We start from the raw sequence: 22,214 nt of genomic DNA, 5'->3' as shown, positions 1-22,214 counted from the left end.
CTCGCTGTCAAATAAATAAAATTTTTTAAAGCCTATTTTTAAAAAATGGTATCAAAAGGCTTTAGACTTGAGATGGTCAGGGGAGTAAGCGTGCAAAAGAAGAGCTCCAAAGACTGAGTGTGCAGCGCCCACTTGTATGAAGGAAGGGTGGGGGGGGGGGGCGCAGGTAGCAAATGTGGCAGAAAGAAAACTAAGAGAGGGGTTCAAGAGGCCGGAGTCGGCGGGAGTGTGTGTGTGTGTGTGTGTGTGTGTGTGTGTGTGTGGAGAACGGGCTCAAATCTCTCAGGAGACCTAGTAGCACATTGTCTCCAAAGTTCTCTGGGCCTCAGTTTCTTTTCTTTCTTTAAAAAAAAAAAAAAAATTTTTTTGAAAGAGAGGGCACACAGGGGGGGGGGGGGGGGGGGGGGAGGAGGGCAGCAGGAAAAGGGAGATGGAGAAGCAGGCTCCCCACAGAGCAGAGTCCTGCTTCGATTTGGGGGCTCCATCCCAGGACCCTGGGATCATGGCCTGAGCTGAAGGCAGATGCTTAACTGACTGAGCTATCCAGGCGCCCCAGGCCTGTCTCCTGATCTGCAGGGTAGTATGCTGACCTCTGGCTGTGCTATGCCATGAATGTGTGAGTTGAAGTGCAAGGGAGATCAAAGATGGGAAAGGCCATTGGTGTCTGCTTGCTCCCTCCATGGAAATGCAGAGTTTAAAGACAGCAAAACTCATGTTGTAAAAATGTGGGTTTAAATATTGGTGGATTAAACCCCATAGAGATTTTGACCAGTTTCCAACCACTGATTATTGGTGGATTAAACACCATAGAAATTTTGCAAAACTGGAAAATGTAAAAATGAAAATTAAAACCACTGCTTATCCCATCTAGATACAAATGCTAGTAACATTTTGGTATAGTTTTCTGAAAGATTTCTATACATAAATCAACTATATTTCCTCTCCTTGCCCACTGAAAAATTCCTGTATATGTTTCCTGAAAAAACAAAATCAGTTTTTACAACTGGAAATATCCCATCATAGGAATATATTGTCCCTTAGTCACTCCATTAATGAGTACATATAGAATTATACACAGCACCCATGAAAGAAGAGTCCGGATGTTCAACAGTACCCAGAAATCTTTGCCTCTCTTAGTCTTTCTTTGGGATAAATGACTAGTTGTGGAAGTATTCACTGGTCAGGGGGGTATAAACATTTTGAAAGCTTTTATACATGTTGCCAAAAATGTATCCTAACATACCTGCCTCTCTTGGCTTCTGAAGAGGTTGTAACAATTTACTTGCTTCCTTTCTCTGTGCCTGTCAGTTGCATCACTGTTCCCAACCCCCTGCAGATTCCTCATATTTTCTTTTAAAAATGCCACTTCTCACTGCACATAGGATAAAGTTTATTTAAGCAGCACTGTAAGGGGGAGCAAGAGTAATTCAGATTCCAGTACATTTTTGTGAGCTTACATGTGCAGGGCACCTTGCCAGGTGACTTTCATGTTTATTGCTAGTAAACACCACACCCTTAGAATGTGAGTGGCATCCTTTCCTTGTCCAGTCCCGTGAGGCTGTTTGAAGACACTCAGCTAGGCTGCTCTATGCCCAGGACTGGTACCCAGGTTTCTTGACTCCAACTCAGGCCACTTCTTTATCTTACACTGGGCTAGAATATTCTTTATGAATGACTCTAAAATACAACATATATAATAAAGTATTAGAAATTCTATAATATATTCAGAGCTCAGTAATTTTTAGAAGTTTTGAGTAGAACAAAAAATATTGAACTTTGAAGTCAATGATCCCTCTGACATCCTAGGCTCTTTCTCCTGGCCAGGCTGAATACAGATTTTTCAACAAAAGATGGAATCAACAGGGGTAGGAAGAGGCCAAGCTGCCTGTCCTCTTCCTGTCCAGGTTGGTTATCATCATTTGAGAAGGCCTGAGATGAGCCACACAGAGTAAGTGCTGCTGCCCGGGTGGTGGGCAGTGTCAGCCCACATGCAAACCCCAGGCAGAACTTAATCATATGTGTGTGTGTGTGTGTGTGTGTGTGTGTGTGTTTTCTTTTGGCAAACTTTAGAAACCATGAAGCTCTATATTTGTATATTTGGTCTTTTACACAGTGCCTGTTGAAAACTGGCTTTTGGATCTTTAGACACTTAGATATTTAAAGCAACTTTACTGAGACAGTCTCTTAACCTTCCAAAACAGAAATTTAAAACTGTGTACATTAAACCTTGACTCTGGTCTTTATTTTTGAACTCACTATCTGATACGCTAACAAGATTGCGAGAGTGGCTTGAAGCTGTGCTATTTCCCCCTTATTTTAAGCCCGGCTGCCTTCTTAGTTCCGGAGGCATTCATGGGTATGTCTTGGGCCACACCAGGGCATTTCAGGACACTGTGGGGTGGACCTGGCAACTGGTATATTTAGCTATGCCTGATGCTTCCCCACTCTGCCAGTCTCCTGGTTTCCTGTGTTAGGATTACCTGTAATTTGGTCTCCAGAGCGGTTTTCTGGGGAGATGTGCTGCACAGACACCCTTGGCGTTGCTTTGGGAAAGTAGCGATCTCGTTTGGATCCAGGACTCTGCCTGAGTTTCCAAGTCCGGCTCCTACAACGGGGGCAGCTGCTGCCTGTGGTTGCAGTATGTCACAAGGGTGTAGAAGCAGGTGGGGAGCCCACCCCCAGAGTTCGCCCAGGACAGGAGGAGGTGTTTTTAAATTGAGCTTTTGAGCTGGGTTCTGAGCTTGTTCCTGGTCCCCATAGTGACCATCCTGCGGTGCAGTTCAAAACCCCGCGCTCTTCACCATCTTCAGGAGCCAGGAAAACCTCTCCTGGCAGCAGGGGAGAGAGCAGGCTCTGAAATGCTGGGAGAAAAGTGAGTTTCAGAGGGCAAGGGTAGGGACAGCACTGAGAAGCAACCATGGAAAGCCAGAGATGGGGTGGAATTGGGACTGAGCGGGTGAGTAGAACAAGGGAGGAAAAATGAGCAGAATGGGCAGCTCAGAATAGAAGATATAAAAGAAAGTGCCAGCTAGTGAAAACACTGCAAAAGGAGGGTGGCAGGGCCCGACGACTGGGGAGCGGTTTAGAAAAATAGCAATTAGCACAGCTAAAAATAAAGACCAATTTGGAGACAAAGCCGGATACACAAGGAGAAAAATAAGACTCGCCAGAAAGACAATTCTTCGCAAACCGAAAGCTCAAGAAATGAGGCTAATGACACCCCTTTGGGGGCTGGTTTGCTCAGAAATGAGACAATAGATAGAGGGGGGCGCGGCGGGCCGAGCAGGTGACTGCTGGCGGGAGAGGGGGAGCGCAAAGTGGACCTGAGTGACTCCGAGAGTTGAGCAAAGGCCCTGCCGGGAGCCGCACCACGTGTCCCCAAAGTTAGAGAAGTGTCCCCAACCAGTCGCTGTGAGGGACAGAGGCATCTCTCGGCGGTGGAACCCGAAGGGTTCCCGCAGAACTGCACCGAAGCCCGCCCCTGGAGCCTCCAGGACTTGGGGAGAAGGTGCCCAAGTTCGCCCGCGCAGCGCAGCTCGGCTCGCTCCCCGCGGCCGGGACCCTGGCGACGCCCCACGAGCTTTCGCCGCCAGGGGAGGGCCGGGCAGCCCCGGAGTCGCGGGGCGGGCAGGCCGGGGCCCGCGGGGATCCTGGATCCCGGGGGCGAGGAGGCGAAGGCCGTGGGCCTCACCATGGGTTTGCAGAACCTCGAGGCCTCGGCTTCCCAGTCCGTGTAGCGGGAGGGGACCCCCGCCTGCCGCCTCGCGAAGGCGCACGGAGCCACCGAGAACGAGAGCGCTGCGCGCGCGGTGCCGCGCCCGTTTCTCGCGGCTGCAGAAGAGGGCGGGAGCCCGGGATGGTCGGAGAGCGGCGAGGCGGGCGGCCGGGCGGGCCGGAGGGGCGGGGCGGGGCCCGGGGCGGCGGCTTTGGCGAGCTCCGCTGGGCGGCGGGGCCCCCGGGGTCCGCGGGCAGGGCTCCTAAGCCACAGGCAACAGCGCGCGCTCCTTCCAGGCCAGCGCACGCCATCCCGGGCGCGGGGCTGGGACTCGGCGTTTGGTCACTCGCGACCGCCCTGGGCCACTCAGGCCCCCGAGGCTGGAATGCTGGGCTCCTGCCGGGGCGGGCGGGCAGGGCGCACCGAGCGCGCCACGCGGCGCCTGGCGGTGGGGAGGGCGGCGGGGCGGGGGCGGGCGCGCCGGGGCGGTGCTGAGCGGGCTCCTCCTCCTCGGCCTCCTCCTCCTCTCCGTCCTCCTGCTCAGCCGCCCGGCTGCTCCTCCTTCCTCCCGGGGCGACCGCGGCGATGTTTAACCGCGCCGTGAGCCGGCTCAGCAGGAAGCGGCCGCCGTCAGGTAAGCGGCTCCCCGGCACGCGGGCTGGGGATCGGGGCGCCCGGAGGAGCCGCCTCGGCCGACGCTGCCCGCGCAGGGTCCCGGGCATCCTTCCCTCCCTCCTGTGTTCGGGCGCGGCTCGGCGATGCCACCCGACGAGGGTCCCCGCCGACCGCGCCAATGCTCGTTGCTCCATCCAGCGTCCCTGCGGTCACAGCGGCGGCGGGAGCGCAGAGCCCCGGGCGGCGCTGCGGGGAGGAAGTTTGGACAAAAGGAAGAACAGCAGCAGTTTTCTTTTTAGTGATGGTCTGGGAGAAGAAAGGAGATCCCATGCACCCCCAAACTTTGGAGGGAGTGTGGGCTCTAGATCCGAAAAGTCGCACGGGTCCCTTCCCTTGGGGAGTTCTCCGTCTCTCTCCGCTGCGGGCGTTGGTGCGAATGATGCCCGCGAGGCGCCCGGAGGTGGCAGGGCTGGACCCCCAGCATCGGACTGGCAGCGGGGCCCGGGCTGCCCAGCGCCTTCATTTCTGCGCTGCGGAGCCAAAATGTGAGGCCGCGGAGGAGGGTGAACACCAGGGTGGAGAGAAGGCACGTCTGTAGTTCGCTCCAGGGGAGCGCTGACATTACAGGGACTTGCCCTGGCTGCCACAATGGACCAGGCTGAGCCACAGTTTGCAGGGGTTTGATAGGACAGAGAATCCACGGTGAAAATGAGACCGTGCCTTTGACGCCAACCGCCTTACCCTTTTCGTTCACAGTTACAGCTGTGCTCCTTTGAGCTCTTAATGTGGGCGCAGGTCTCTGTTCACCCAGTTCTGCGTTCTCTCTCCACCCTTAGGGGCGCCCTTGTAAAACAGGTACTGTTAAGGCTACTTTCCAGAAGAGGGAACCGAAGCTCGGAGCTGTTAGGTAACCAGTTGGGGGGGGGGGGGGGGAGAATCTTTGAAACTCAGGTTGATCTGACTGTGGAGTTCAGAGGCTTTTCTGCTACCTCCCACTCTGACGGTGCCTGCTTTAGTGCTAAGAGTCTGAACATGTTGGTGGGTCCTGTTTTCACTAAATATCCTATTTTATGAGGGACACTGCAGTTAAGAGGAGGGACTGGGTGGGCGGGTGAACCAGACCCTCTGGGACCAAATCCCACCTCCACTGTTGTAAAAACTTTGTGTGGCGTGCAAATGAGGTTCTGCAGAATGGGAATAAAACAGCTATCCCTCTTTGAGCCCTTGAATGGAGCTGGTTTCCTGTCCATTGCCTTATGCAAATCATTGCATTTAATATTCAGGACACCCTTAGTAAAGTAGGACTTCACAGGGTTATTGTAAAGAGTTCTTATTGGTGTCAATGGGCTTGTACTTCTTTCTGGGTTGTCTGTGGGTCCAAGGATTCCTTTGGGTGTTCCTTTTAGCTGTTCCCTGTTGGTGCCTCTTCACAGGCCTATGGGACAGTAAGCAGAGCCTGGACTCCAGCTCAGCTCCTGGTTCCCACCTTGACTCTATCATTCAGTGACCTTGAGCAAGTTACTTGACCTCTGAGCCAATTGCTAAATTATTGGGAAATTTGAGAACTGGGTGCCAAATCACAGACAGCTTGAAACTGGCTGTTGGTGGATACTTTTACCATGGAAATGGGCAAAGACTGAAGATCAAGCTTTTTTTTTTTTATCTAGGAGAGCTGGTTTCCTGGCACACCTCTGCATCTGTTTTCCCATCTGTAAAGTGGGTTTCATAGAGTCTTGGGATTAAATACACAACATACGAGGTCTGTAGTGCAATGCCTGGCATGTAATATGTGAGGAATAATGGTTAGTTTCCCCCCTTTCATGTTACAAACAGAGCTGTTCTGAACACCTCTGCCTGGGTATTCATTGCTTCGCATCATTTGGGGGTATCCCTGGTTTGGGGGTGTTATAGGGATGAGGGTTGTACCCCAGAAAGATTGGGGCAATTTAGAGACACTAGTGGAGTGTACTTCTTTTAGGGTTGTCACTTTTCAGCCTTACAACATGAGATTAGGTGACAGATAGAAAGATTAGTAGCTAAGCACCATGGTTTGGCATTGGGTGCCTCGCCGCTGAGAGCCCAAACAGCAATGGATCTTTAGATTTAAAGTGTACCCCACCGATGGGAAAGGGCAAATGAGGCCCTGCCCTTTGGGCATCACCATCCAGCAGTGCGAAAAGAAGGGGTCAAGTGAGAAAGGGCATGTGGGCCCCGAGGCAGAGGTACTGGGAAGCTTGCCAAGTGATCCGTGGGACCCTGTCCTGCATTTTTACTTGGTAACTTTGAATTATTTTCCTTAAACTGGCTCTCCAAATTGTATAAGCTTCCAGCCCCACAAGTGCTGGATTCAGCCCTGCAATCGCCTGATACAGGCCCAGTTTCAGTCCTGGCTCCCAGAACCTTCGATTGTATAGGCTTTTCCTGCTTTTCAGCAAAAACTTACCGGAGACCATGTCTTCAAGCTCAGAGTTTGGAGTTCCTAAGCCCTAATTTCAAGGTTCAAAGTGGAATTCCCTTGTTTTCCTTAAGGGGATTTCTCAAAGTATGTTCTTGAACCCACCGGGGATGCCAAGGCCGTGGATAAAATGCAGCTTTCCAGGCCACACCCTGGACCCACTGATTCCATCTTGGGGACCCAAGGTCGGGGGAGAATAAGCTGCATTTTCAACAAATGCCTTAGTTGATTCTTGTGCCACTGAAGTCTGTCCACCCACTCGCCCCCTACAAGGACTCACACAGTCGGTGGTAGTTGTGATGCTGCTCACCTGGAAAGCAAAGCCGAAGCCACAGTCTTCCCTCTGCGAGCAGACCGAGGGGCGATCCGTGGAGGGAATCCCCACCCTGCCAGGCAGGCTTGGCTCTCCCCCCGGGGGCCGGTTGTACACTAGCCCGTTAAACCCTTGGGACCAGTTTTGGATTTATTGCTGGGCTTAAGTTTTTATTTAAAGATGACAGTCAACATAGCAACTTAAGGTCTTTGTTTTAACAACCCCACAGCCGGCAGTCTTGGCCTCTGGGAAAACTTTCCCTGCGGAACGTCATGGGCCCTGTTGGCCTGTGGCTGCAGGGAGAGCAGTCTGGGGACAGGGAGGCCGGGCTGGGCCCAGGGGTGTTGTTTTAGACTGGTATGGTTAGCCTACAAGCCGGCTGTGTCTGGGATGTCAGCTTCCAGTGCCACCAGCTCTGAATGCCGCCAAGGGCAGCCCGTAGACCAGCGGCACAGGTGCTACTACAGCTCTGCCTTCTTCATTGGCTTTGCATGTGACCGATGTCTCCTTCTTGCACTGTTAGAAATTTGGGGAACCCTGGCAGGTGCCAGGCAGGCTGTTTCCTGGGGGCTTCCTGGGTAGACTAAGGCACACGTCCTGCTGTGCTTGAGTAATCCCCTCGGCCTGGGGCGCTGGGCTTAGAAAGTTGCTGTTTAAATTGTACTAAATTTACTCTCACTGGTTGTCTTCTGCTTCCCCCAGATAGCTCTCCTCTGGAACAGCCCTAAGAGGGGTGGTGGGGGCCGAGGGGCCCCGGGGCAGGCGACAGCAGCAGTAGCTACCCGATAAGAGCCATCAGGAGGCATCCCCTGCGGGGGAAACAGCCCCTTGCAGACTTCCGGGGACTCATTTCCCTTCTAACCCGGTTCCCATCCCTCCAGGGATTTGCAGGGTGCCTGTGGGTCAGCTGTGCTGTTCCCTCTGCACGGTGCTCTGGGACCCCTCCTCGGGCCTGCCTTCTGCCCCAGGCCCATTCCTCCTGCTCTCACTCTGCCCCTGGGGGCTGTGCGTTCCCGCTTCTGCCCCTTTGCTTCCCAGGGGTGTCCTCTGTCCTGAGCCTTCTTCCAAAGCTGGGTCTCCCCCGGCCCCAGCAGGGCCTCTCTCCCCAGACTCCTGCCTCCCTCCCTCTCTGCCCCCGAAGCGCAGGCTGTTTTGTCTCTCTGTGGACAGCCACAGAGGCCAAGGGGCAGGGTCTTGTCTGGAGCCACCACCCATTTTAGAAGGGACAGACCAGAGAACTCAAATTTCTGACCCAAGCCCAGAGCTACCTGCATGAGTTCACACAATGTCCACTGAGTCATCTTGTTAAAATATATTTAGAGTTAGAATATATAAATGAATACGGAGCCGACAGCTTTTCTCTTTCCTCTTCTCCTGCCTCCTTCTTCCCTTCCTCCTCCCCTTTCTTCCTTTCTCTTGTCAGGACATTACAAACAAGGCCATCATCAACCATCTTTATCATTCCATAAATGAAAGGGCATTTGAATACCCAAGAGAGTAAAGACAGAATTTCATGTAAGGAAATATCCTGATCCACGGAATCTTCTAGAGGTTGTTGTGTCCAGAGAGAGGCACTGGGTGACTGAGGGACAGAGCTGACAGGAAGTCATGCTCCCCTGTGCTCCCACTGTCTCTTGAATTTTGTACCATGTAAATAAATATAATGATCTTTTTCCTAAAAACAACCCGTGGCCGCCTTGACCCTATCAAGACAGCTTACGTGGTGAATATTTTTTTATCCTTATTTTCATTTCTTTTTTTTTATTTTTTATTTATTTATTTGACAGACAGAGATCATAAGTAGGCAGAGAGGCAGGCAGAGAGAGAGAGGAGGAAGCCGGCTCCCCGCAGAGCAGAGAGCCCGATGCGGGGCTCGATCCCAGCACCCTGAGAACATGACCTGAGCCGAAGGCAGAGGCTTTAACCCACTGAGCCACCCAGGCGCCCCCTTATTTCTTCATGAACTGGTGAAAAAAGCTTCCCGGCGCCCTGTGGCACTGTGGGCAGACAGCCATCTGGGAACTCCTGGTCTGGTCTTCTCAATTAATTTTAAGTTCCGTGAGAAAAAGGGCCTCGCCTTTCCCTTACTGCGTCTGTCACTGTTCTTCTTGACTTTGCAGGCTCTGCAGCCCGAGGACGGGGGCTGAGCCCCACCTCATCCACTTCTTTGCTTTCTCCTTGGAGCACAGGACTTAACCTCACCGTGCCTCAGTTTCCACCTCTGTAAAATGGGCCCCTGATGAGCCCAACGTCAGAGGGTCGCTGTGACTCGGAGACCAGATCCATATAGCGAGCGCTCAGTCCGGAGCTATTTTCACAGCCGTCCTGCTCTCTGTCTCGCCCCCAATCTATCAGAAAACATCCATCAACATAAACGTGAACATGAGCGCCAGACACGGCGGACCCCCGGGGGGACTCGGCTCCTCCTCAAGAAGTGCAGAATGTCACTGACTGGCCCAGCCGTGGGGGCCCCGGGGGGAGTGAGGGCACATTTGTGCGTGAGTGTCAGGCCCTCCGGGGGGGGGGGGCACAGGGCTTCTGGAAAGTGAGGGAAATGAGGACAGGGTCTTCGTTTTCACCCCCAGAGTAGGGCTCCTGGGTAATTTTTATTTTTTCTGGGCCTTTGCCTAGAAAGTAGAGATCTAGGGAGGCTACAAATAACAGTCTGGCGTTCTGATTTCCTTCCCTCTGGTAGAAACTGGAAGCCAGTGGCCATCTGTTGTTTAGTCCACTCAAAAGAGGATGTGGAGTCTTGTTTTTCCTCCAGACCCAAGGGTGCTCAGGAGCCCCACAGCCCCCAGCCTGTCTCCCACGAACCGTCTCTGAGAAGGCAGTGGGTTTCTGGGCTTCGTGAGACTCCTCAGGTGGACCCCAGAGCATGGAACGTAAGGAGCGGCCCCCACCCCCTTTGGCAGATGTCCTCCGCTTAAAGGTGCACCGGCGCCCCGGGAGGCACCGCCCCAGCCCTTGGCTTTCTCTGAGGTCTCTGGCTTCTTGTAGAAAAACGCCACGAAGCCTTTTCTGAGTCCAGCCAACCCTCTACAGCCTGCTCGCCTTCTCTGGTCTTTGATGCTTGCTATTATGATTATTTTAAAAACTTTTCCAATTTTTATTATTATATTCTGCTCCTTGCACTTCACGCAAACCTCCCCACTAAGGGAACTGCGTGCTCGAAGGGTGGTCATTCTCTGACCTTAGATGCTGGAGCCAGTAAACACTTAAGTAACCTCTAGATAGAGTGTCTCCGTGACTCACTTTCTCCGGAGCCCTACATAGATCTCCAGTTGTAACGAACTGATTCTCTGCTTCTAAGTTTGGATGACTTTAAAAAAAAAAAAAAAGTAATATGTTTGATGCGGAATCGTTGATATGAGGTTTTAAAGATTTTATTTATTTGTGAGAGAGAGAATGAGGGGAGGGGCAGAGGGGGAGGGAGAGGGAAAGAACCTCAAGCAGATTCTGTGCTGAGTGCAGAGCCCGACCTGGGGCTCGATCTCACAACGCAGAGACCGTGACTTGAACTGATCCCAAGAGTCAGACGCTTAACTGGCTGAGCTACCCAGGCGCCCCTGATGTGAGGTTTCACGTAAGGTTCTTGGGGTGTGCACTTTTCCTTGAATGTTTATGGGAGTTTTGGGGTGTGTGTGTGTGTGTGTTGAACCAGACTGCTTTAGAATTGGGAATGAACATTTCTGCCTCTTCCTGGGTGTGAATATTTCATATGTTTTCTTTAATAATGCTAGAAGTTTTGGGGGATACTTAGGATAGGCTCTTTGATGATGTACCCTGATTCTGCTTTGAGGAAGGTGGGTGTTGAGATTTTACTAGGACATTATCTGACTTGGGAAAATTGTCTATGCAGGATCATTAACCTAGACCTTCCTGCAGACTATTAGCAGGAATCCACGCTGTAAGCCTTTAGCTCTGATGAGTGTTACAGATGTCTTTTGAGTATGGATTTCCAAGGAATTAATGTCTGGAGAAAGTCTCTGGTAGATATGACATCATAGCATCTATAAATAATGCATTACGAAATATGCTGCAAGCCACCAGCCTCAGCCATCTGTATCTGTGAAATAATGGCTTTTGCTGAAGTCAGAAACCACACAGAACAGCATAAATGTAAATGGAAAGCGTATGTATGTTGTGTTCGCATGCTAGATGGTTCTAGCGGTCTGGTGTGGGTTTTTGTCTGTGCTGAATTCCCTCTTGGTTTTCTCAATCTTTTCCCACGGTGCAGTTGTCTTCCTCTTCAAGGCCGTTATGTTCTGGCCTTTGTGAGTGTGGAGATCGGCTCTTATTAAAAACAAAAATGGCAGTAGAACCTTATGATAAAGTGCATGGGCTCTGGAGCTGTGCTCGGAGCATGGTCTCCGCTCTCCTTGCTGGGCAACGCTTACAAGTTTCTGTGCCTCGTCTGTGCTTCCCCATCGGAAGTGGGGATATTAAGCACACCACAGGCTCATTGTGAGGTGTGAATGATCGAACCCACAGAAAAAGCTTGAAGCAGTCCCCAGCACACTACAAACAATGTGTTAGTGTCCCCTGTTGTTACTAGCTAATGGTAGATTGCTCTGAGCATAAATCTATTGAAAAACAAGTATTGTTAGGGCTCCTGGGTGACTCAGTGGGTTAAGCGTCTGTCTTCAGCTCAGGTCAGGATCCCAGAGTCCTGCGATCGAGCCCCACATTGGGCTCCCTGCTCAGCGGGAAGCCTGTTTCTTCCTCTCCTCCATGCTCGGCTCTCTCTTGCTATCTCGGTCTCTCTTTTTCAAATAAATATATAAATAATATCTTTAAAAAAAAAAGAAAAATAAGTATCATGCCTACAAAAGTCTGATCTAAAATGTTTTAAAGACCGCAGGAGGTTAAAAAAAATTTTTTTTATTGCAAAAATATTTTAATAGGTAAACTAAACAACAAGACAAGATAAACAGAGCTGGACAAAATTGAAACAAAAGTCATCAGCGATAGCTCCTTACTAGCTTGAGTGATCTTAAAGTTGCTAGATAAGTATGTTTGACTTTTTTTCCACCTGTGCATTCCAAGTTTAACTTCTTGTGTAATCCATCTAAAATGGCAACTTTTGTCAACAAAAAAGCAAAGAATATTGTTATTTCTTTATGGCTCCAGGTGCCAGGAGTTGGGAAGCTGGGAACTCTTGGCTTTGCTTTATTCTTAAGTTCAGAAGTAAACCTGCTTTTTATAGAGAAAGGTTATTCCTTTTTCTTACAATTGCTGGACTGACTGTAACATTTCAGGTGAACTTGTCTTAGGAGCCTTTACTTACATGCACTGGGAAGTAGGGGAAGTCTCCTGAGATAATAGAAATGGCCCGCGTTGAGGGATGATCTCTAGGGCAGTGCCAGATGGGGGGTGGGGGGGGGCATACCGCTCAGTCTCCCTGGTGGTCAGGAGCATGACTTGGAAAAGAGATGCACCGTTAAATGAGTGGAGTTGCAAATGTGGTTCTATTTAGAGCTATCTGTCTATACTGATACCAATCAAGAAAGATTAAGGAAAAAAGGTGTAGCCAAAAGCTCTTATTGAAATTGAAGGGCAGTCAGGAAGTCTTGGAAAAATTCGAACCAATACTCCTGAGAAAAACAAAAACACACATCAGACAGAGTGCGCGTAGATTCCCACAGTAAAGGTAGTGGGGGCAGAAGGTGGGCAAAAAGGCAAGAAGGGATCTGTCTTATCCAGGGCACCAGAGCCAGACTCCAGTGGCTGTGGCTGTGGAGAGTAGCTGCATCTTGGTGGACTTCCTGAGCCAGCCCTGGAAATTCTGTGCCCTTCTGTAATCCTGTCGGGGTCAATGCAATTCATGACTTTCGAGGGCAGGGAGATGATAGCCCAGTCAAGAACCAAGAGAAAGGGCCGTTTATTTGCCAGGTACTATGTTCTGGAGCAGACCTGGGGTTCTGCGAGGGTGGCCCTGGGTCGGGGGACGGTCACTTTCACACTGAAGTCCCAGTACTGGTTCCATCGAGCTGTTCTCTAGTTGGGTCACCTTGGGTAGGTCACTTTACCCTCTGAACCTCTATTTCTCAGTCTATAAAATACAGGGACCTGACCAGACTAGTGTGTATTGAGTTATAAGAGTTTTCGATCAAGTGAAAGTTGGCACAGAAATTCAATATGCAAAGTAATTTGAGTATAAATTAAGGGTTGGGGGAGGTGGCAGTTATCAAATGGTGGGGTCAGAAAGCTTATCTCCTATTTAACCAAAGGAGCGCTCTTTTGGATTTTTAAATGGGAATCCACTGAGTGAATTTATTTGCAAGATACGTGTGGCAGCAAACACTAAAATGTGGTCCGTTTTTTTGTTGAAAAGAATGTCAGGAGCTTTAAAACCCTTTCAGACCAAGGTTGGAAACTTACAGGCAGAGTAGGTGTTGTGTGACAGCAGGAGAAATTTCTGGCTGCCTAAGACTGCTCCCGGGAGCAGCCTACTTGTGTCTCTGCATGTAAATACAGAGCCGATCTCCTGAGGGAGGGTAGCAAGTCGTGAGACTGTACTCACGAGCAGGATTAAGTTGGTGAAATGCTTGGCCGAATGAACCCTCTTGCAGAACTTTTTTATAATGGTGATCTCTTGATTCGATTTATACTCTGTCGGGAAGAAACCCAGTGTTCATTGTGTTTAGAGGCTTGCCGTTCTAGCATTTTCAAAGAGAGCAGGGGAAGTAATGTAATATCCACGGACTGAAGATTCACTTTAAAGAAGAATCAGGTCCATTTGTGCTGTGTTTGAGTGAGTTTACTTCTCCGTGAAAGGAATAGATCTGTCTTGAAAATTCTCTTATGTGCTCTATCACCAGTGCGCATTGAAACACAATCCCCACTCCCTGGCAGGCTTCTGGCTTCTGCTTTTCAGCCCCAGTCAGCCAGCAAGTGTCTACAATCCAGGTGGTTCTCCCAGACCCTGGGGGACAGAGTCTCAGCTGCTCGAGAAATTAACACGTGGATTGACCCAATAGAACAGGAAAGATCATGGCAGCTGAGTTACTGTTAAGGCCAATGTATCCGGATACAACTTTCTTCCAAAAACGTTTAAAACTCTATGGCATCCTAGTGGTTTGCAGCAATTAATATTCATAGGACTTTTTTCATTTGTCCTTTTCAAATGGTCTGCTTTGCTGATTTTTAAAATTAAAAGCGTATTTTCTCCTACAGTCAAACTTTTCTTTATAGAAATAGGCATCTACGGGATGCCTAGGTGGCTCAGTGGGTTAAAGCCTCTGCCTTCAGCTCAGGTCATGATCTCAGGGTCCTGGGATCGAGCCCCACATCGGGCTCTCTGCTCAGTGGGGAACCTGCTCCCCACCCCCACCCCGCCTGCCTCTCTGCCTACTTGTGAGCTCTCTCTGTCAAATAAATAAAATCTTAAAAAAAAAAAGAAAGAAAGAAAGAAATAGGCATCCACTTCGAATGAGAAAAGGCAACGGAGAAAAGTATTAGCTATAAAAAGAGTTCACTTGATACATCATTATTTTAGGGAAGAGGAGAGAGGAACTAACATTTGTGAGGGTCCTCTGTGAGCTTCTAGATACCCGATGAGCTTCCCGTTTTAGTCTTTTGGATAACCAGTGAGACAGGAAGATTATCTTGCACACAGAATTTTGCCCCTTACCACACAGTCTGAATTTGCTGAACTGGGTTTGGAACCTGGGCCCATCCGAAGTTACATTCAATGTTTTTTTTTTTGCCCCTTGACTCCAGGAAGGGACCAAATTCTGTAAAATGAGGCATGTGTGTGCTGTCACTTCCTCTCAGGCAAGTAGTCAAAGTGTGTTAGTTGGAAGTCTCCTGTCCCCTTTCCTATAGTCAAGAGACTTTTCTGCTCTTGAGGAAGAGAAGGCAGCGGGTGTGCAGGTAGAGAGTCATTCGTCCAATCTATACACGTAGTAACGGTGTGATGCTGAACCGTATTGGAGACAAAGGAAAAATCAGTAATACCAATCCTGTTTTTATTCACAATTTTGTTATTTTGTTTGTTAAAGAATTCTTTTTCTTTTTTTAAGATTTTATTTATGTATTTGATGGAGTGAGAGAGCATAATCAGGGGGAAAGGCAGAAGGAGAGGGAGAAGCAGGCTCCCCACTGAGCAGGGAGCCTAACATGGGGCTCGATCCCAGGACCCCAGGATCATGACGTGAGCCAAAGGCAGACGCTTAACTAACAGAGCCACCCAGGTGCCCCACGTTATGGAATTCTTTGCATATTTTGATTTTTCAAAATCTTGCATGAAAATACCATTTATCTTGATGCCTGAGTTTTTTAGCAACCCCCTAAAATCATGTACCTGCAGCCAGTGTCTCCCTTTTCCCACCCTTGGCCCAACCCCGGTGCACACTTTTATTTATGTGCCGGGCAATGAACTACATGTGTTGCGGATACAACATAAAGATAACACAGAAGCTTTCGGACCAGTGCGTCAGTCACGCAGATCATCACAAGACAGCGCGATAATTACCAGACTGTGCCCAAAGCACAGTAATGGGGAAGCAGCCGCCACGGTGGCAGGGTTCCTGGGAGGAAGTCCTTGGAGGCTTGAGGGCTGGCCAGAGGACACGTGGGTGGGGGAAGGATGGATGGAGAGTGGTGGGAAAGGACAAGACCCCTTGTCATGGCTCTGAGCCTCAGTTTCCCTCACATGTAAGATGGAGGAAATGGCAGTGCCTCCTTTCTAAGGTTATCATGGGAGCTAGAATGGGTTCCCCGTGTGAAGCGCCTGCCGTAGATTCTGGCACGTAACCTGTATTAGCCACAATGGTGATGACAGTGACCATTACTTGCAGATATTTTTATGTGAAAGTATCTTTGGGCCAAATTCACAGTCTGAACTTTGCTTTGCAGACATCCACGGCAGCGATGGGAGTCCCAGCAGCAGCCAGCAGAACCCCAAGAGCACAGCCAAATGGGCGGCCTCTCTGGAGAATCTGCTCGAAGACCCAGAAGGCGTGAAAAGATTTAGGGTTTGCCTTTTTCATTGTTGACTGGGATCGGTGCAGCCTGTGAAGAAGGGTAGACACCTGTTGGGGGGAACACGGACTGGTTTTTCCCCTCTGTGTGTCCCAACCTGAGAATTAGGACTTCTCACTTGCTGTGGCCCAGGGGGAGACTCTCTCCCAGATCGCCTGGGGCCAGAGCGGAGGGGCACGCACAGGCTGTTTCTGGGTTTTATGTAGTTGGATGGGAGGGGGAGGGGGTGATGGGCAAAGACGTGCTTTGCTCATTGGCAGAATCCCCAAAGCCTTTCCAGCTCTGGGACCCCTGGGAGGGGGTGGTCTGGGTTTCGGATGTGAAGGTTGGTTCTCCGGGATTCTCGGGATTCATTATGGACCCGGGAGAAAGGAAGACAGCGGCTGGAGAAGTGAACATGAACTCCCAGAGGAGGGCTGATGCATGGGGCGTGTCGGCGCTGCCTAGAAAGAGCCCTCTGGCTGGCAGAAACCCCAGGGGTCGCATAGAAGAACCACATGTGAATTTCAAGAGGGCCCTGTATCTGACCGAGTCCCACCGCCTTCTGCCTTTAAGTTTTGGCTCAGGTCAGCGTTAGCCCTGATGCTGTTGGTCCCTGTTGCAGCGCCGGGGGAGGGGGTGGTGGGCTGCGCTCCTAACATCCCTGGACATCCGGCCCCTGGGGACACCGTCTAGATCTCAGGGAGGACCCCATTCTGCACCCAGTGGGATGGCAGACCGTGCTGCTCACCCCCACTGCTGCCCAAAGAAAACACACCTCCAGCTTAAAATAGTTTTCATGTGGCATTTTTAGACATGCTTAATTTGTTTCTTTTCTTTTGTTTAAAAAAAAATGGGGCTGATTTTAGAGGAATGTACTTTGTTTAAACACTGTCTGGAAGGAACTAATATATCTCCCACTTAAATTTACTCTTTGGTAATTTATTGTTATCTTAGACTTCTGAGTAAATTCTTGCTTCATTTTTAGTCTTCCTGACGATGTCCGAGTCAGTAAATTCAAATGCATATGAAATTCTAGCTTTAACATTAAACATTGCTTTGTTTTTTAGGATGGAGTTTTCGAAGGGTGACAGAACCATATTCGTTAGTCCCATTTTGCCAAACTGGCCCTTGAAGGAAATTACTTGTTATTTTCTTTCCTTAAAGTAGAACATTGCTTGATATTTTCTCCTCTTTTTATCTATAGGAATTTTTAAAAAAAGAATTCAGTGAAGAAAATGTTTTATTTTGGCTAGCCTGTGAAGATTTTAAGAAAACACAGGATAAGAAGCAGGTATGTCTTCGAGTCTGTAATTAGTTCTTGAATTCTTTGAGTTCTTGATCATTTTTTTCTCTCTCATTATGAAGTTACAGCTTCCTTTCCAACAGACTTTGAAATTGCCTCAAGAAATCTGAACCATATTGGATTTGGGGAAGACTAAAGCTTCAAATTATGCAGTGATCAAATATTAATAATTTTTCAAAGTGTTAATTTTAATTTTTTTAAAGATTTTATCTATTTTTGAGAGAGAGAGAGAGAGAGCAAGCTTACGGGCTGGGGGGAGGGGCAGAGGGAGAAGCAGACTCCTTGCTGAGCAGGGAGCCTGATGCGGGACTTGATCCCAGGACCCTGAGATCATGACCTGAGCTGAAGGCTGACACTTGACTGAGCCACCCAGACACCCCAAATTGTGTTAATTTTTAAATGGAGCTGTTCCAATGGACAAAGAGTTTAAAGTAAAAATAACAATTTCTGTCATTTCAAGTTTATCATTGCACATGATTTTTTTTCTTCATGAATAAGTTATGAGGATGCTTCCCCAGAGTTTGACATGTCGGCATTTTGTACGGATGTAGTAAAATGATAAACAGATGTGTGGCGATAAAAGCGCAACTCGAATCAGATAGATTGTCAATTATTCAACGTATCTTACAAAACATCCTGTAGTTGGCAGGCGTCCCGCATAGAAAGTTTCTGACTGTTCTCCTGGGTAAATGTGTGCTCTTTGCAGGAGGTAGCCTTTAATTCTGATGTCAGCAGATTTTCTGTCCTTGAAGATTGGGTGTAAGGGGGAGGTGGAGGAGATTATGGGGACGAAGGCCTGTGGGTCGGGTGTGTTTATGAGGCCTAGGCATGTGTATTTCTAAGAGGCTACCAGCTACATGCCTACAAGGGCCAGTGAGTAAACACTAATCCGTGAAGCTTTTGGTGTGAAACTATAAGGAGTGGTGGGGACTGGGGCCATTGTGGATAGCCGGCCCCGCCTCCAGGAGCTGTGCCTGATGCTGTAGCTGACTTTGGCAGTGAACACTTTGGGGCCTGTGGCTGTCTGGGCTTTCTGTGCTTTGAGTTCTGCCCACTTAGGTCTTCGCTTGCTCACCCTTGCCCCCCAGAACCCTAAGGGTCTGGCCTCTTCCTAAGGCATCTTTAGCCCAGTGCTGCCTGGTTATCCAGAGAAGCTGGATGTTTGGATTCTTAGGAAACCATTAGATTTTATAAATGTTGGAACTAATTTGTAGAAAACGTAAAACCTTGCCTGCCAAACAAAACATATCCATGGGCAGATGTAGCTCGTGGCCTGCCAGCTTTTGAGCCTCTGTCTCTAAACCTAGACTCTGCGAAGCCAGCAGCCGGTACATGTTTGTAGACAGCAGCTTGGAAAATGTTCATCATTGATTTTGTTCAGAGTCTTTTCCTGACGCAGACACACTTCCCCCAAGATGGAGCAGGGCGCCTTCCTTCTACGGTCTTCCTCTCTGTGGAGGCAAAGATGGGTGCTAAGATAGATTCGTTTTAGCTCAAATTTCCTAGGTCAGCCTAGAAAGGCTTCCCAGGGAGGACCCTTGGTATTTGATTCCTTCAGGCTTCTTCTCGTCCCTGGATGACTTTGTTTGAGCCTCCTGGGCAGTGAATGGCCTCTAGGGTAAAGCGAGCGGGTGGGTCTGCCAGTCCTGGAAAGCTGGGGTCCCGCCCTAATGACAGGAGTGCTCACTGTTTTCCCTTGGCCCCAGCACTCAGGGCAGGGCTCAGGGGCCACTGTCCGGAAATGCTGGACTGTGCAATTTGATTTGTCCAGACTCGGGCTAAAACCCTAGGTAAGAGCCAAGCAGGCAAACAGATATCCGTTCTTCTGCTATATTCTTTGTGTGTCAAGGGTGAGAGGGACCTCCGGGTCGGCGTCTCTCCCTCCACCACTCTGCCACCATGGAAGCTGAGGCCCCCACAGCTGAGCTGGGACTTGGACCAGCATTCCGAGGTCACCTGGGTGCTCTCCCTGCACACCAGGCTCATGTGTTCTCGGGTTCAGCAGAGTCCACCAGATCTCTGTGGAGGGCCTGCTCAGGGCCAGGCCTTGTAACGAGTGTGGAAGACATGCGGGGACAGGACAGATGAGCTGCTTTAAGGAACAGGCATCGAGAAGGAAAGCAGCTTGTTAATCAAGCTTTTGCAAGTGTGCTGAGCAGAGAAATGGAAAGTGGGGGTTCTGTGGGAGCCCAGGCGGGGGTCGATGGAGAAGCAGACACCTGAAGGGGAGTTTGGGGGTGGGGACAGCATGGGGAGAAGAGCCGAAGGAAGGCCAGGTGGTGGGACAGTGGCGCTTGAGACACAGGCCAGCTCTGCTGGGCTTGAGGCTGGGAGGGAGGTGAGGTCAGACGCGGAGAGCCTGAGTCCGGGTAAACACTGCAAGGCTGCAGGGTTGGGTTAGACTGGCCCGTCCTCATCCCACAGACAGTGTTTCCAGAATCTGAGAACCCCTCGCTGTAGCCCCACCCCTGACACCCAGCATATGACCCCGTGAAGGTTCGTGTCTTGAAGCCTAGAATGTGAAGTGAGGGCCTCACCCCGCAGCCGCCTGAGAAGGCAGCAGTGCTGGGAAGGAAGCAAGCCTCCGTGGGGCCTGTGGGGCCCCGATCTCGGTCTGGGTTATCGCGCTCAGCCTCATGACCGCCCCCGTCCTTCCAGAGGTGTGGGCTGTGGTTTGGGAGAACACGCAGCAGCTTTGCCTACGCTGCCTGGCTCGGTGCCGTCGGGGCCAGAGCGCAGACCCGGGGCTCAGACTGCAGAGTCTGTGTGTTCTCTGGTGGGTCTGGCTATAGGGGAAGTAAAACCAGGAGTAAGCTCTGAAACACTAATTTTAAAAAGTGGAGGAGGACAGAGGCAGGAGGAGAAGTGAGTCCAACCGAGTTTCACAATAAGACGTGCCTCGTCTGGTCCGGCGGGGAGTCTGTCGAGGGGGGAGCTCTACAGTGAACGGAGGTGGCGGTGGACCGGTGTGAACCTCATGTTGCCTCCATTGCTTTATTTCTTATTTTTTGAAAAAAGATTTGTTTTAGAGAGAGAGCACGAGTTGGGGGGGCAGAGGGAGACAGAGAGAGAGAGACTCTCAAGCAGACCCGGTGCTGAGCGTGGAGCCTGATGTGGGGCTCCATCCCACGACCGACCCCGAGATCACCACCAAGAGTCGGACACTTAACCGACTGAACCACCCAGGTGCCCATTCCTTACTTCAAAGAGGCCTGGTGCTGGCTTGTTTTTTCATTCTTTTACTAGGATTATCCCGCTGGATCTCTCCAGAGTCCTTACCAATTTATCTGACCTCTTCTGGGTAGAGTTTCTTTATTTCCTCTCTGTACTGTCTTGTCTTCCTGCTACCACGCAGGCTCTGGGGGTCTGAGATCTGGGTCTTCTCCCCACTGTATCCAAGTGCCTAGAGCAGCCCAATGTCATTTACTTCCTGTTCTCCCCACTCAGGTCAGCAGACACCCGAGGACCCACTGGGGTGGGTCCTGGCCCCTGCCCTCCTGCCACGGTGATGGCCCTAGGGACAGACATGTTTCTCAGAAGCTCCAAACAGTGGGCCCACGCTGTGTCCCTGCTGCCTGCCCTGCCCCGTGCTTTCCCAAGGGAGGGAGAAGGTCTCGACAGGGATCCGGCTTTCAGGAAGTTGGGAAGGGTGACGTCCTGCACCCCTGCCCTCCTTGGGGCTTCTGTGATGGCTGTACCTTTCAGGGGGTTCATACCCAGCAGGCAGCTTTCAAAGCACTTCTCTCTGTTCCCAATTTCTTTATGGCTTGAAATTTTTCTGTAAAGTGCCTTTCCCTCATGAATTAACACGAGAGATGGATCTATCTTCTCAAACCGAGTGGTATTTATGAGTGATAAAGCCTCAGGACAAGCCCCAACAAGGTTTTGGGTATCCATGATTCATTCATTCATTCATTCATTCCAGCTGCATGGGCATACTGGGCTTGTTCACTCTGTGACATTGTGTAGAGGGATACAGCAGTTTGTACAGATTTATAAAAACCAAGCCAGGAATGGGGGTGGGGAAGTGGCGGGGCAATGCAGGTTTCTTTTTTTTTTTTTTTTTTTTAAGATTTTATTTATTTATTTATTAAGAGAGAGTGCACAAGTAGGCAGAGAGGCAGGCAGAGAGAGAGGAGGAAGCAGGCTCTCTGCTGAGCAGAAAGCCCGATGCAGGGCTCGATCCCAGGACCCTGGGATCATAACCTGAGCCGAAGGCAGAGGCTTTAACCCTCTGAGCCACCCAGACTCCCTTCCTTTCTTTCTTAAAGATTTATTTATTTGAGACAGGAAGGGGGAGAACATGTGGGTGTGGGGAGGAGGGGCAGAGAGAGAGGATCTCCGAGCTGAGTGGGGAACCTGACATGGGGCTCTGTCCCATGACCCTGAGATCATGACCAAGAGCTAGATGCATAGCCAGCTAAGCCACCCCGGTGCCCCACAGCGCCACTTTCTAATAATCATACCTTCGAGAAGGGCTTGCACTGGCACTTAAATAGAATGGTACCTTGCCTTTTTATAGTGTTTTAGAATTAACAGAGTTATAGGGGGAGGGGTCTATGGTATTTATGATTTTTATTACATAATTTAACACTATAAACTGTTTCAGGATTTAAAGTGTTTGAGGTTCTTATTTAACGTACCAAAGGGCAAACCTTCGTGGCTTAGTGGGTTAAGCCTCTGCCTTCAGCTTAGGTCATGATCCCAGGGTCCTGGCCTGGAGCCCCCATCAGGTTTCCTGCTCAGCGGGGCGTCTGCTACTCCCTCTGTTCCCTGCAACCCCCACCAAACTTTGCTCTCTCTCTCTCAAATAAATAAAATCTTTAAAAAAAAAAAGTACTAA

General features: G+C 50.0%; 1 protein-coding gene and 1 long non-coding RNA gene across 3 annotated transcripts in view; one reads left to right on the top strand and one right to left on the bottom strand.

The window, feature by feature from the left end:
• Positions 1-1,412: 1,412 nt before the first annotated feature.
• Positions 1,413-3,910, bottom strand: LOC132015424 (uncharacterized). The gene is made up of 3 exons (XR_009403672.1): positions 3,692-3,910; positions 2,481-2,627; positions 1,413-1,677 (listed from the first exon to the last, which is right to left on the bottom strand). It is a non-coding gene; the product is annotated as an uncharacterized LOC132015424 (long non-coding RNA).
• Positions 3,911-4,234: 324 nt separating this feature from the next.
• Positions 4,235-22,214, top strand: part of RGS10 (regulator of G protein signaling 10) — a 38,375-nt gene continuing 20,395 nt past the window's right edge. Inside the window, exons 1-3 of one of the 2 annotated variants that reach the window (XM_059395941.1) lie at positions 4,235-4,349; positions 15,961-16,079; positions 17,273-17,359. In XM_059395941.1, the coding sequence (XP_059251924.1) occupies positions 4,301-4,349; positions 15,961-16,079; positions 17,273-17,359 (255 nt within the window). In that variant the 5' untranslated portion in view covers positions 4,235-4,300. Of the gene's footprint in view, positions 4,350-9,847; positions 9,984-15,960; positions 16,080-17,272; positions 17,360-22,214 lie in introns of those variants that run through there. The other variant, XM_059395942.1, reaches the window with a different exon arrangement.

The sequence above is a fragment of the Mustela nigripes genome, chromosome 4 (genome assembly GCF_022355385.1).
Source record: "Mustela nigripes isolate SB6536 chromosome 4, MUSNIG.SB6536, whole genome shotgun sequence".
Taxonomy (NCBI): domain Eukaryota; kingdom Metazoa; phylum Chordata; class Mammalia; order Carnivora; family Mustelidae; genus Mustela; species Mustela nigripes.
This window is presented reverse-complemented; position numbering and strand designations above follow the sequence as displayed.